Source organism: Hetaerina americana, unplaced genomic scaffold (assembly GCF_022747635.1).
Source record: "Hetaerina americana unplaced genomic scaffold, ioHetAmer1.1.p SCAF_11, whole genome shotgun sequence".
Lineage (NCBI taxonomy): Eukaryota > Metazoa > Arthropoda > Insecta > Odonata > Calopterygidae > Hetaerina > Hetaerina americana.
The window spans coordinates 28,198,485-28,213,395 of NW_027286181.1; the positions used below are offsets into that span (position 1 = coordinate 28,198,485).

Sequence of the window (14,911 nt, forward strand, 5' to 3'; positions counted from 1 at the left end):
ATGCATTTTTGCCATGGCAATGACACTATTGTGTGGACGTGCATTTTCTTGATGAAAGATGACTTTCTTACTTGCCAAGCCTAGTCTTTTTTCATGTAACTTTTGCTGTAGTTGGTCCAGGAGGTTGGCGTAGTATTGTCCAGTAATTTTTTTATCAGTTGGAAGATAATCTACGAGTAGAATCCCTTTCACATCCTAGAAAACTGAAGCTATCACCTTTTCAGCCAACCAAATTGCCTAAACTGTTGCAGAAAACCTTGTTGGTTGCTCTTAAACTAGCTCAACCATTATTTGGAAATTTCCATTCTGATGCGTTTGTGATCCTGCGTCAAGAGTTCAAAGAGTCCAGCACCCATCTAGCAGATAATTTTCTCATATCCAATTCCTCTGTTAAAATGTGATATGCCCATTCAGATGTCATCCCTACAGCTTTAGCGATTCCTTGCACTTTTAGTCAGTGATCCTCCATTTCTCTCCACACTTTTGCAATCATTTCTGTGGTAGTCGCAGATCACTATATGGATCATCATTTAACTGTCTCGTCCAAACTTAAACTTATTTCTCCACTTGGCAACAGTTGAACATGAAGGAGCAGAGTCTCCCAGAGTCTTCTGAAAGTCAGTATGAATTTCCTTTGAATCAATTCACCATATCTCATTTTTAAAGCCTTCAGCTGCTTATCTATGTTTAATAATGAAGAATAGGAGAGATAGAATATGCTTATTTTCTCTCCTCAATGATCATGTTTTGGAGTCATACGAAACTATACATCATATCAAATTTTCACTTATTTATTGATAATCATTTTTTTATCATCTTTCTTCTACTTCTCTTAAAGAATTTAATCATTCACCTCATCAGTAATTAATTATTATCAGAATTAACATAACCATTCTGGAAAACTGTAAGTTTTGATAACACTTTTCTAAATCGATGTCCTACAATCTACCTGATACTTTCTTCAATCTCCTGGTATTTTCCATGTACCTCTTTAATGGAGTTCTATTGTGGTTGTATAGTCAGGTGTTAGTTAAAGTAAGCCACTCTTCCTATGTATTCTAAGGTTTTCTCCAGGTGGTCATGCCTTGATCTTAAACTGTTCTCTTCTACCTCGCTTCATTCTCTCCATTCTCTGACCACATTTGAACCTCATCCCAATCGCATGTTTCCTTTGAGGAACATCCATAGCCATCTCATCTGGTTGATTTCGTACACCGTTAACTTCTTCTTCTTCATGATTATTTATCATCAGGTACACATTTAAAAGAGGCAAGTTAGTTGGCTATTATTTTCTTTCACATGGCCTCATGTTTAGTTATCTTCTTTATACCATTTTGTGACTCTCTTCCCCTACATTATTTGTTATCTATGACAATACCTCCATTGATTCCTTGCCTTTCCATCTCACTCTTAACTCCCCTAACATACATATATATCCTCTCTTTCAACTTCCTGCCTCATGTTTTCTGACAACCCTGTCCTCAACATCATCCTAACATTCCAAGTGCCTATTCTAACAGTGCTGTTGTGCCTTTTTTTCCTACTTCTCTCAATTCGGTTATGCAAGATTTCCATGTGATACGGACTCTGCAGGGTAGAGGTCTTGCCTCTCCCACTAACTGGCATGATACCCAAACTGAATCCCATGATCTATGACCCAATTATATAATAATATTTGTGTCCATCATAATTGATGGGAAGTATTAGTTGAGTTGGTTTCCCATTCCCTTCCCTATAGTAATACGGGTGAAATATTTAACCTCAGAGGTCAAAACTATTCCAGGAAATCTATCCACCCAAAGCCTGGGTTTTGTTCGTAGAACTCATCCGTGCTATCCACATATGAACCCCCTTGACACCACCCACCCGCTTCACTTCCGAGTTCAATTCCCTCAAAGAATTCAGAATCTCTTTATATCCATGATCGACGGCGACGTTGACGCCCTAATGAGCCACTACCCGCCGCCGCCGCTCCAACCGCCGTCGTCATCTGGAGAACGCCGTCACTAGGAATGCACCATGTTGTCAGGCGCTGGCTCACACACTCAGCATCTGCCCTCTCCCGCAATGGGACTATCACACGTCTGATATTATTGCTGCCTATCACTAGAATCCCCTCCACCCCAGTCTGGCGGTTCCTTCTGGGTTTTGCTCTCACAGGGGCGGAGGTAGGGGCTGCAGATACCGCTGGGCTGTCTTCCGATAGCATCTGATACCTGCTGGAGATGGGGATGAGGTTTGCCTTCGCATCTCCCCTCCCTCACCGCAGCATTAACTTCCCCCCTCTGCTGCGCGAGACAACCTTCCAATGCTCCGGTTTACGGAATGGCACCTCTCCTCCATCAACGGATCGGACTCCGGGAGGCCTCTCGATCACTCCGCCGCATTTTGCATTCGGACGAATCCATGCGGCCCCATTGGCGCGGCGAGTTTTTGCAACGCCACCCAGAGTCAGGCCCTTCTGCGGAAGAGCAACCTTCCCGTCAACCTTAGACCGAAGCTCAATCACGAAACCATACAACCCAGCGATACGGGCCCTTCACGCACTCATTGGTGCAGGCGTGCATCGCGACAGAAGGCCCAGTGGAAGCAATCCTAATTCTGTCGAAAATGCCAAATTTATGAACAAGGGGTGGGTTAAAACAATGAAAGTTCTAAATTAAATATATAAAATTTTCTTTAGGCTCAACGAAGGCTACTTTATCGTGTAAATTGATGTCACGGACCAGCTTAACTAACAAAAAAGTCCACTAGCTATTTCAGATAATCATTCAAACCGCCCCACAACAAAAAAGTCCACTTGCTATTTAAGATAATCATTCAAACCGCCTCCCCCTTCCAACGACAGGTGACTAATGATGGCTTGCCTGTTGAATTAAAGATACTTCTAAATTGATATTGACAACATCTGCAAGAATTTGAAATTAGTAATGTGCTGCTCTGAGATTTTATTTCCGATCAACAGTAACCAGAGCCTTTTACTCTTTTTATGTTCCTTTTACGTCATAATTAGTCCAACAAGTGAGTAATGTAGAGGCTTGGAAGTTTAAATTTAGTGATACTGGAAAGGGATTTATTTGTCTTTTCTTCCAGTATTCTTCCTTTTCCAGTTTTAGCGTCAGTATAAGGTCATCAGATTAGATATAATATTCTTTAGGAAATTCTTAAATTCAGTCTGCTGTTATTCCTTTCTTGTCAATCAAGTTAATGCGGTTCAATTCCATTTCCTAACCCACCTACCTTGCTTTTTCTTTTAGAATCGGTCGCTGCACTTCATAACAACTAAATTTTGATGAATACGCATCCGCTCTCGGGAATCTGTGCAAATTGATCACGCTGTCCCTAAATCTTTGTCTAACCGCAATAAAATCTAACTCATACCTTTCAGAGTAACCCAGCATTTTCCATCTATACGTACGTCTTTTGGGGTGTCTAAACTAAGTGTTGTTGGTGACTAACCATTGTCACATGTACAATTCTATTGCTTTCTTCCCGCGGTCATTCCACCTACCTTAACCGTAATGGCCTACCTCATAACCATCTTTTCCTTCGACTACTGTTGCATCCTAATCCCCCATCACTAGAAAATGGTTCCCTCCAGGAACATCCACGATTATATCCCTTAACTTATCGTATACCCGATCGGAATATTATTACCTGGTCCATACCGGATTTCCTAAACCGCGTTGGGAACCAGAGCGCTCACCCCCCCGTTATCCCCTTGACTCACTTGCGGGTCACCAGGCGCAGCAAACGCCCATGTGAATCGCAGACCGGCTGGTATGCCCGTAAGCAGGCAGTAAATCCATTAAACTGTTTGGAAGCATCTCTTTCTCACTAGAGGTTAGTTTTTGGGTAGGTCTCCCGGCCTTTTAAGTCGCCTCTTACGACGTGCAGGGATTCTGCGGGAGAATTCTCAATTCCCCTACGCGCATGAGGGTAGGGGCATTGAGTCCAACCAAAGAGATGATGGAGTCATCGCGAAAGAGAAATTGAATGCTACCCGAGGATATCCCAGTGCACTGCACAGTCCGTCGGATGGGACGCAGTTGAGTCATCGCACTTCCGAGGCGGGATTGGCAATGCTGCTTCACCTGTGCCTCAACCCTCCCTCCCCCTCTCCCCTGACCGTCTATCCAATCCATCCTCCCCGTTATGTAAAAGGTACCATGCCATTATCTAATAAACTCAAAGAAAACTATGGAAATATTCAGATTCATACTACCTACTGGGGAATAGTAGCGGCCAACACATTTTTTTTACTGAGCTCCTGATGAAATTTTCCTTACAGCAATTTATCGCCAATTTAATTGGAACTTGCAAATAATTTTCCGGATCGCAAGGCATTAGCATCATCATTGGGCACATTTACTTACATGTGTGTTACGGGTATGTATTTGTATAGTCATGGACAAACAATGAGACCCAAGTCTGGATTCACTGAATGGTCACACGATGGCTCGTTTAATGACACGGGCCCATTTCTGGAGGGGCACGCAATTGCATTGGTGGATGGCGGTCTTGGAGGCAGCTCTGCGTACACTCGACACTCGAGCTTTCGGCGAGGAAGGGAGCGATTAGCTGCGGGAATCCAGTTCGCTCGAGTTCATAGCCCTACGAAGATACGCGAAATGCGCACTTTCGGAGTTGAAATGGGGCATCAAATCCCTCCGCCTCCTTTTCCATCGTCCCAATTCGATTTCACTCTCTCATATGCGAAGTCTCCCTCTGAATAAACCCCCCCTAGCCTCCCCCACCTTTCTCCCAAAGTACTCCCCTTTCTTGCCGACGGGCATTTGGTCTCGCCAGTTCGCTTTGAGAGGCGATATGAGGCGGACGACCGAAGGGGATGGCAATCCCGGATTTGGTGTAAACTGCGAGGGCCAGCTACTCTAGAGAGGACTAAGCGGTCGAAATCACGGGCAGCTCTACATATATCATGGGTGAGTGGCGATTTCATGCAAGCCCACCTGTAGACAAATAGTGGAGGATTAGGTTTCTTCATAAACATCTTCAGTGTATCAAGTTTCTAATTGTCAGGTTTCGAATATCTAAGGGCCACTTTCTAAAATTGACGGTTGAATGTACGTACGTATGTAGTCGGCCTACAAAAATTATTTTGAAATGTGCTTCCTCTTGCTGGCATCCGTATATACGTACATGTACTGAGCAAAAGGTTGAAGTATGCGGTACATCCGATCTTAAGCTTGGCTCTATAGTCGCTGGTTATTGTCCTGGGGGGGGGGTATTAATGATGGTCCCGTAATTGCAATCACTGGGGATCGGGATGGTGCGGTGGGTCAAGGTCTGGTCTATCCCTTGCTTGACATGTGATTCGAAACGGAGAGGGACTGTAGATTCGATCGCGTGTTTATTGGATAAAAATTCAACCTGAGTTTTGTAGTTCATTCCTTCGTACGCGACGGTGGCACCCTACTCGTAACTAGTATCGCGCTCGCCATCCAAGCACAGAGGCTGTGCGCTCAAATCTAACGTCGGGTTTGGGAGCGACCGGAATGTATTTCCCAGGAATTCTTATAAGGAAAAAGAAGCATCCGTCACATCCGTTAGAGCTCTGTGAAATGAGCCACCAATAATTTCATTTTGTCAGCCTTAAAAAATACTACTTTGAAATTGCTTTCCCTGCAGATACGCTTCAGATGAGGTCACACACATGCTGAAACCAGTCCAGCTTCCCTCGTCATTTCATCTTAGGCCAATTGTATGAAAATCGCCTGTAAAAATATTCATTTGCTGCCAAGAGGAGAAAATATAAGTAAAGTTACAACTTAAGGTTGCTCCGGCTCTATTGATAAGATTTGCCAAATTTTTTCACTTGCATCCCAAGTATCATAAGTATGATGATTAGTTATTTATACATATTTCGTCTTATTTCGTCATAGCAATGGTGAAAACTTTGACACTGTGATAAAGCTGAGAATAAAAGATTACTAAGCATTTTCCACAAAACTTTACATTTGTGGCAACTAGTTTCAATGAAAATTCATTATCTTTTGGTACCTTAGGATGATGCCCGAGTTTATATTAGATGTGGCAAATATATGTCTGTTGGAAATGCATCTCATTCTCCTTTCATTAAAAAATAAATAAGAGGAGAATGTTAGTAAAGACAGGTGACTGTCGGGATATACTAGGGATGTTGGGTCGAATGAAAGGATGTAGAATAAATGTGGAATGGAAGGATTCATTATAGTGTGTGTCAGGTATGATATTCTTTTTTGGCAAGGTTGGGAAGTGGTGGCAGTGGGTGGTATTTTAGTGTCTTTCCAATATACCAACTTTAAACTTTTAATTCCTGATGAATTTTATATGATTTAGAAGTTAATTTTATTATTTAGTAATATTAGTTAAAAGTATGTTTTACCCTTAATTGTGAAACATTTTACTTAATTAAAAAATTCCACAGTGAGAACTTAATTTGTAAAATATGGCACAGATTTCTGGTACTGGCAAAAGATTTTGAGAGACCACTTCTTAAATATGTAGTATCTGCCTAATAAAGTGAGCTTATGTAGATTTTTTTGTTTTAATATGAGAAAGAAATTTATCAGTTTTTTCACACCTGAGATGCCCCTGAGGGCCAGGCCTGATTCCTGGTAACATAAGAAAATTCCCAGTTTCACCGTAATTCTATTATTTTTAGGATGCCAACCATGCTAACCACAGGCAACCCAAGGAAATGAACTGCCTCATCTCCATTCCATTATTTTGGCATGATGCCCCAATTTGCAAAACAGCTTTGCAACTGGGTGCGAGGTATTCTGTCAAACTTTTTAATTCCACAGGCCTTGGGCCTTCGTGAAGCGAGCTGCACTCTGGTATTTATTAAAATTGATCTTTTTGCTGATCACTGAGGTTACTCTTGTTTAATCATTTGGTTAGATTTTCAAATGGTTTTAAAATTTGATTTTAGGCATCATGGATTTGGTTGAAACCATAGTTCATACAAAGCTTATGTTGACTGGAATTTTTTTTTCATTTAGGTTATCCAACAACATTAATAAAATCGTAGGTTGGCTTTCGTATACCTCACCTAGTAATAAGCTGATTTTTTTGACATTCACTAATCAACAGGGTAATAATGGGGTCCAATTCCTTTCCTTTTGCCACTTTGTGGTTTAGCAGGAAGATCTGGTTCCCGAAAAATCCCACACCATGGATAAAGGGCAGAGGGTCTCAAGTGGCATCACTTTGAATAAAATCCAGGCCCCCAAGAGTGTAAACCAGCATACTGCCCATTGGACTTCCACACTTTCTGCTTATTTTGCGAGTATTTTATTTTTAAACGAGTTAAGTTAAACCAAACTAAAATAATTTCAGTAAAATCAGAATTAGCTTTAATTCCTCACCTTAATATTACAAACTTATTTTTACCACCATTGAATGTTATGTCAAGAACTACATTAATTTCTCTAGGAGATAAATACATCATTATGAAAGGTAATGAAAATTTAAATTATTCTAAATAATGTGTCATGTTAAAGTTGCTATTATCATTCTTCCATCTTTTCTTTGCATTTAAAATTATTTCAATAAGAATCACCTTTTGCGTGATGGCAAAATTTAACATATTAATAATTAATCCAAGCTTCTTCTTATCAAGTGCATTTTAATAAAATGTCCATTGAAAAATAAATTAAATCATTAAAGGTTACTCAACTAAGTAAATTTTTAACACTCATTCTAGGTGAAACTATCAAAATCTGAGCATATATATGTACTAATTTTCAAAAAGACACAGGTCCTTTCATTTAATCCTGCAATATTGCAAGAGGATATTGATTTCAATCTCGGCAAGAAATAATTATTTATAAATTAAATACCTAGGTTATTGGTCTACATGTTTAATAAACTGGTGCATGGAATATTCATGTTAATAATGTGTTCTAAACTGCACACTTTGATGTACACTATTTGGTTCCTGCGTGTGTGTCTAGAGGTATTAAAATTAGTGTATCATTCTGCTTTTTTCTCCAGGGGAATCATATGGAATAGTGTTCTGGGGATCATCCGTATGCATCTTATACAAAGTTGTCTACAACCATATTGACCCTTATTCAAAAAATTTAAATTTTCTTTCCATTCCCTCTATGTAATATATTTTTGCCATCTCTGTCTAAATCATAAATATTATCCATATATTTCATGCGAATAGCAATATTTATTCAAATTAAACTAGAAAACATAACATCCACTCAAGTTATAATAAATTAGCAATTACATATAAATCCCAATGGATGATTAACAAGAAATTGTACTGGGTGTAATAAATTATAACACAATACCAAACTCAATACCATGATAAATTGTGATTTCAAATAAAAACTCAGGAAATTCCTTCTAATGAAGTGGTTTTTTTTCATTAAATAAAATTTTAAATAACCAATAATTGTAATGCTTGTCTTTGCATTTCCCAGTTCTCTGTCCTCATTGGTCGTCTTTTGGTGACGACAGTTTTGCTGGCCACCTCAGGTTGAAGGTATTTTTCGAAGCTTTCTTGTCCAAAACCATGAAACATCAACATGGAAAATGGATATCCATGAAACAAAACATGGAAAAGAAATACTCAATCTGGGGGCAGTACTTGACCACCATAGGACGTGGAGTGATTTCCGGAATGAGGGAATTTTGAGCTGCTCCAGTGGGTCAATGGAATAACTGGATACTGCTTTGTGTATTCCAGGTGTGTATGAGTTTCACCAACTCTCGTTGTCCATTTATATCTTAGTTGATCGATCCAAACTAATTTTTCAAAGATGAACGATTTTACAGCTCGCGATGAATTTGCTTAGGCTACGTGAAACTGTAGAATCCAATGAAGGGGAACATTCAAGTGATATCTCTGTCCTATGATATCATTTTCCTCAATTAATGAATACCATGTAATATTATTATTTTAATTTCAGGTTTCTCCAAATACATTGACCAGGATTTAATTCCAGGGACCACTTAACAGTATGTAACATTTCATTATTCTAGACTACCTCATCACATCATTCTATTAGGAATATTAATGTAATACGTATATCAATTGCTTGGAGCAGTTTAGTAAGGAAAGATCCAGGCAGATTAGTTGCTCATTCTTCTCTTTCCGTGTACTTAAGTTAAACTTAGTTCTAGGCAAAGTTAATTACTCATAGTCAAGTTATACATTTCATTTAAAACTGATGCCACGTAATTATGACCTGGTAAAAAATTTATTAACTTATAACAATTGTTGTATAGTATCAAATATTTTAGAATGTTCTTGCATTCTTGGTTACTAGCCAAATAAATTGACTTCAAGAAAGGAGATCAGGTTGGTGGGGCAGTTAGTGTATTAGCTTCTCATGTTGAAGGCCTGTTTTCGAACCACTGTGGTTCCATAACTTTTTTAAGATATCCTGATCCCTACTTGGGTGCCATATGCTATAATGGAGTAGTCCATCCATCAAATGGAGCATTGAATTATGAGACCCATTGGTATCTTTCCCTCGTAGTTAACCTCTCCCCACCCTTATTCCCAGATTGATATTCTAGGGTATTTATTCAAGCACAAATGAGAAGATTCATGAACTTCTACCTTCAATATTGCTCATGGAGTTTAACCTTCTCTGTGATCCTTACTTTTCTTCAAATGATCAATGAGGCTTAATATGCAATGTTTCAGATATTTCTATTAGGTCTAAGATGTATCAAATCCAGAGTGCCTATTTGTGCAAATTATGCAGCTTCTTTTGACCAGAACTGTCAGCCCAAATGCTTGTACTGAGCTTGTGCCATGATTTGTACCATTCCACCATCCTTTTATCACTATCTACAAAGTATTTTCACATTATAATGCCATATTCGGGTATATGTGAGCACAGGTGAACAAATGTACCCACTACTAGAAGAATACAAATATAGATTCACTCACAAAATATAACTGGGAGAAGTGCAGTACTTCATTGCACTTGTTTAAGGTTTTGGCAGTCATCTTGGTAAAGATTCTGTGGAAATAATTTTAATGAACAAACAATACTGTGAGTAAATCAAAATGTAATGACATTCCATAATGTTGCATTTCATAGTGAAGGAGGTATCGTGGTGGAAATAATGACACCTCCTAACAATTAACAAAGTTTATTGTGCTCGGAAAATTAAAACCTTGATGAGGCGATTGAACAGTAATTATTCAGTAAATATTCGGCCGTGCGGTGGCGAGGCCAGGAGAGAATCCTTCACCAGGAAGCAGCGTCCTTGGGTTGACCACGATGGCGGCGCGCGTGGCGGTCCAGAGCCAGTCAGAGAGAGAGTGAGAGTGAGACTGAGAGTGGCTCTGGCGGCGTGGTTGCGCCCTGGCGGCGGACCCTGGTGGCGAACGCCGGAAGCCAAAACACTTGCCGGCGAAGGCGCGTTCGCAATGGCGCTCAATGATGATTCAAGGGTTGAGCCGCCACACCACCCCCTTGGTTGTTTTATAGTCCCTGGTGATTAGTAGACATTGGAAAAATTGTGGAAACAGGAGGTGATAACGGGTGCGCGGGCAAGGAAGGAGGGTGTAGGGGTGGTGGAAGCATGACAGGTTAGGTAATGAAGTCAAGACAACGAAAGAAAAAGAGAAAAAAAAGAGAAAATTATAGTTGAAATTCTTCAAGATGCGACGGAAAGCGCACGTGTCTCCCAGATCGGGTTGTCCGTTCGCTGCGCTGTGTGCGCAGTGCAGCACCTGGGGGCTGAGGGTCTGGCGGTGCAGGCAGCGTAGCTGGGCGCGATGTAAAGGCGGCAGGCCGTCTTCCGTCCGGTTCTGCTGCCTCCAGCTGTGGCGCGGTGTGGTGAAGCGGTAGGGCTGCCTGGTGGTTATAAATTGGTAGGTTGGATACCGTAAAGGCAGGTTTGAGTCTGTCGAGAGAAATGAACACATCACGGTTTGGTAAGCGGACTTTGTACGCCTTATCATTCCGTTCTAAAACTTTAAACGGCCCGTCATACGGCAGCTGAAGGGAACCCCGCGGGGGGCCGTGCCGGACGAAGACGTGGGAGGCCGTTGGCAAGTCTTTGAAGATGAAAACCTGACGGGAACCGTGGCGGGCAGCGGGGCGAGGGCTCAACTCCCGGAAATGCTCGCGCAACTGGGACATGAAGGTGGTGTCAGCTGGCTGCGATGGAGAGGTTGGTGAAAGGAATTCTCCGGGAAGGCGGAGAGGCTCCCCATACACTAACTCTGCAGTGGAGGCATCTAGGTCTTCCTTCCAGGAGGCGCGGAATCCCAGGAGGATGGCAGGAAGTACGTCCACCCACTGAGTGGTCCCGTGGCAACGAATGGCGGCCTTCAGGTGTCGATGGAACCGTTCTACCATCCCGTTCGCCTCAGGATGGTATGCTGTCGTCCTGAAATGCTCCGCGCCGGCCATGAGGGAGAGCTGGCGGAAGAGGTTGCTTTCAAACTGCCGTCCTTGGTCGGTAGTGATGCGTTGGGGTGAGCCGAAACGCGACATCCATCCGCTAAAGAAAGCGAATGCCACTGTCTCGGCCGAAATGTCACCAATCGGTATTGCCTCGGGCCATCGGGTGAAACGGTCCACGCACGTAAGGCAATATCGAAAACCACGTGAACTTGGGAGAGGTCCGACCAAATCAATGTGGACGTGCTCGAATCTCCGTCCTGGAGACGGGAAATTGCGCACAGGGGAGGCAACATGACGAGTCACTTTTGCCTGTTGGCACGGGATGCACGCGCGTGCCCATTCGCGGCAGTCTTTCCTAATAGAGGGCCACACGAAACGCGATGTCACGAGTTTTATCGTCGCTTTCGCTCCGGGATGCGCCAGGTTATGAAGCGAATCAAACGCCTGACGCCGGAATGCGGGAGTGACGTATGGGCGAGCACAAGGGGTGGAAGTGTCACAAAACAAGTGCACAGCACAACCGGGAACAGGAAGTCTTCTGAGCTTGAGGGAAGACTCTTCGTTCTTAAGGAGCGCAGCAAGTTCAGCGTCTGCCTCCTGTGCACGGCCTAACTCCTCAAAATTTACCGCGGAGGACAAGGAATCGATGCGCGATAAAGCGTCCGCCACGACATTTTCCGCGCCGGCTACGTGACGAATGTCTGTCGAGTATTGGCCGATCAGGTCGAGGTAGCGGAATTGACGGGGCGAACATCTGTCAGGTTTTTGCTGGAACGCGTACACTATCGGCTTGTGGTCTGTAAAAATTGTAAAATTCCGACCCTCCACCATGTGGCGAAAATACCGGACCGCCCGATAAATCGCCAGGAGCTCCCTGTCATAAGGGCTGTAGTTTCTCTCGGCCGAGCTTAGTTTTTTGGAGAAGAAACCAAGCGGTTGCCAACCCGCCTCTGTGCGCTGCTGGAGCACAGCTCCCAGGGTGAAGTCTGAGGCGTCGGTAAACAGGCCGAGGGGAAGGGAGGGGGCCGGATGGGCGAGAAGCACAAAGTTCGAAAGAGCGTCTTTACACCGCTGGAAAGAAAGGCGCAGTTCGGGCGTCCAATCCACTTTGTCGCGGCCGTGTACACCACCGCGTAGCACTTCACTGAGGGGGGCCTGTAAGTCGGCGGCATGGGGAAGGAATCTTCTATAAAAATTCAGCATCCCCAAGAATTGGCGGAGCTGTTTCACCGTCACAGGGAGTGGGAAGTCTGCGATAGCACTCACTTTGTCACTTAAAGGCGTTGTACCCTCGGCACTTACACTATATCCTAAAAACTTGACATTGGGAACACCAAAAACACACTTTGCAGGATTAATGAGCACACCGTATAATTTTAATCTGCCAAAAAGCTCACGCAGGTGATGCTCATGTTCGTCCTCATTTTGGGAGGCGACCAAAATATCGTCTAAATAGACGTAGCAGAAGGAGAGGCCTCTGAGTGCCTCGTCGAGGAAACGTTGGAAAGTCTGTGCGGCGTTTCGCAGACCATATGACATAAAGGGAAATTCAAACGACCCAAAGGGGGTCGTGATTGCAGTCTTCGGTATGTCTTCCGGGTTCACAGGTATTTGGTTATATGCCCTCACGAGGTCAATGGTGGAGAAAACACGAGCACCATTGAGGGATGCAGCGAAATCCTCGATATGGGGGACAGGATAGCGATCGGGGATGGTCCTAGCGTTTAACGCGCGATAATCCCCGCATGGGCGCCACTCGTCTCCCTTCTTGGGCACAAGGTGGAGGGCGGAGGACCAACAGCTATCCGAACGGCGGGCTGTCCCTAATCGCACCATTAATTCAAATTCCCGTTTGGCTGCGGCAAGTTTGTCGGGAGCAAGCCTACGTGGTTTACATGACACCGGCTGACCTGCGGTCGTGCGAATGAAATGCACTGTGGAGTGGGACGCATGACCGGGTGTCCCTGCTGGACGCGTAATTTCGGGAAAGCGCGAGAGAAGAACGTGAAAACGGGTTTCTCCGACTACCGCCTTTATCTGCGTTGCCGGGAGGCGTACAATGTTTCCGGCGACGGAAATTGTCGTCGAACTGTCTGTAAGACGAGAATTCTTAACGTCCACCAAAAGACTGAAATGCGTCAAAAAGTCCACTCCGATAATAGGCTGTGCAACGTCTGCCACAACAAACCTCCACGTGAAGTCGCGGCGCAGACCGAAATTTAGGTTTAATACTTCCCAACCGTACGTATTTATTACGGAATTGTTGGCAGCAAAAAGTTGGTAGTCGGTCCGCTGTCTAGGACTTTTGACGAGCGATAGGGGAAACACAGAAAGGTCAGCACCAGTGTCAACAAGAAACTGTACCTTTGTGGTCGTGTCCGTAACGAAGAGGCGGCTTGCTGTAGGGCTAAGGTCGGCGGCCGCGTCTACCGAGCGCCCGCGGTGTTTTCCGGCACCTGGAATGAGCACGGCTGGGTGCAGTGCCGCGCGTCGGCACCAAACTTCCGGTGATACCAGCAGAGTTGTGGCGTCGTACGGCGTCCTGATGGTCCGTCTTCAGAGCCGCGAGATTGGCTGCGGGAACGGGAATGGCCTCGGAAACGGGAGCGTTCCTCTCGAGGGTGCCGCGCCACCGAAAGAGCAGCAACTTGCCGGGTGAGGTCGTCCATTCGGTTCAGGAGGGAGGCCAACATGCCCGAGCATCCACCGGAACAAGATGGCGGGTCGGAACTCACCTCGCTTACCTGAGCGTGGGTAGGGGCGGGCACTCGTTCCCGGGGTATCACCTCACTAATTCTGTCGGCGAGGGAAGCCACGGCGTCTAGGTCGACGCCATCTTGAGCTGCTAAGATGGCGTGGAGAGGCGTGGGTAGCCGGGTGAGCCACAGCGACCGCATGAACTCGTCAGGCATCGACGAGCCTGCCAAGTCCTTGAGATGGCGGAGAAACTGGGATGGCTTCCTGTCGCCCATCTCCTCTCGCTCAAGGAGTCGCCTAATTTTCTGCTCCTGAGACGCAGACAATCGGCGAATAAGTTCCTCCTTGATCTTAGTATACTTGTTGTCACCGGGGGGGTTGGAAATAACGTCCTTAACCTCTTGCGCGAATCGAGGCTCTAAATGGCTCACCACCGTATAGAATTTTTTTGCGTCCTCGCTGATACCTGCGAGGAAAAATTGCCCTTCCAGTTGTGCAAACCATAATGCCGGCTCTTCCGGCCAAAATGGAGGCACGCGAAGCATGGCTCGGTCCGTCGACATCTCTGGCGTTTGGACAAACAATTAACGTGGGGAAAAACAGATAAACAAAACGAATTCACTATTGGAAACACTGGAGCCGATAATCACATAGCGAAGCAGATGTACAGATATTCGGGATAGACCAAAACGGCGTGGTCAGTGCACGGCTAAGCACGTGGGGAGAAATGAATCACGTCGGGGTCACCACTATTGAAGGAGGTATCGTGGTGGAAATAATGACACCTCCTAACAATTAACAAAGTTTATTGTGCTCGGAAAATT

The 14,911-nt window shown here is 44.2% G+C and overlaps 1 protein-coding gene across 1 annotated transcript; it reads right to left on the bottom strand.

Annotated features, from left to right (window-relative positions):
• Nucleotides 1-9,947: 9,947 nt before the first annotated feature.
• On the bottom strand, nt 9,948-14,650 carry LOC139701106 (uncharacterized). The gene is made up of 2 exons (XM_071599682.1): nt 14,135-14,650; nt 9,948-9,992 (listed from the first exon to the last, which is right to left on the bottom strand). The coding sequence occupies exons 1-2, from the start codon at nt 14,648-14,650 to the stop codon at nt 9,948-9,950; spliced, it is 561 nt and encodes a 186-aa protein (XP_071455783.1).
• Nucleotides 14,651-14,911: the final 261 nt, after the last annotated feature.

What these genes read in the sequence shown, in the direction of transcription:
- LOC139701106 (XM_071599682.1), bottom strand. Translation starts at nt 14,650, where the DNA reads ATGTCGACGGACCGAGCCATGCTTCGCGTGCCTCCATTTTGGCCGGAA. An exon ending in CCGCCCCTACCCACGCTCAG is followed by an intron (nt 9,993 to 14,134) that starts GTAAGCGAGGTG and finishes TTATTTCCACAG; the next exon opens with AATCTTTACCAAGATGACTG.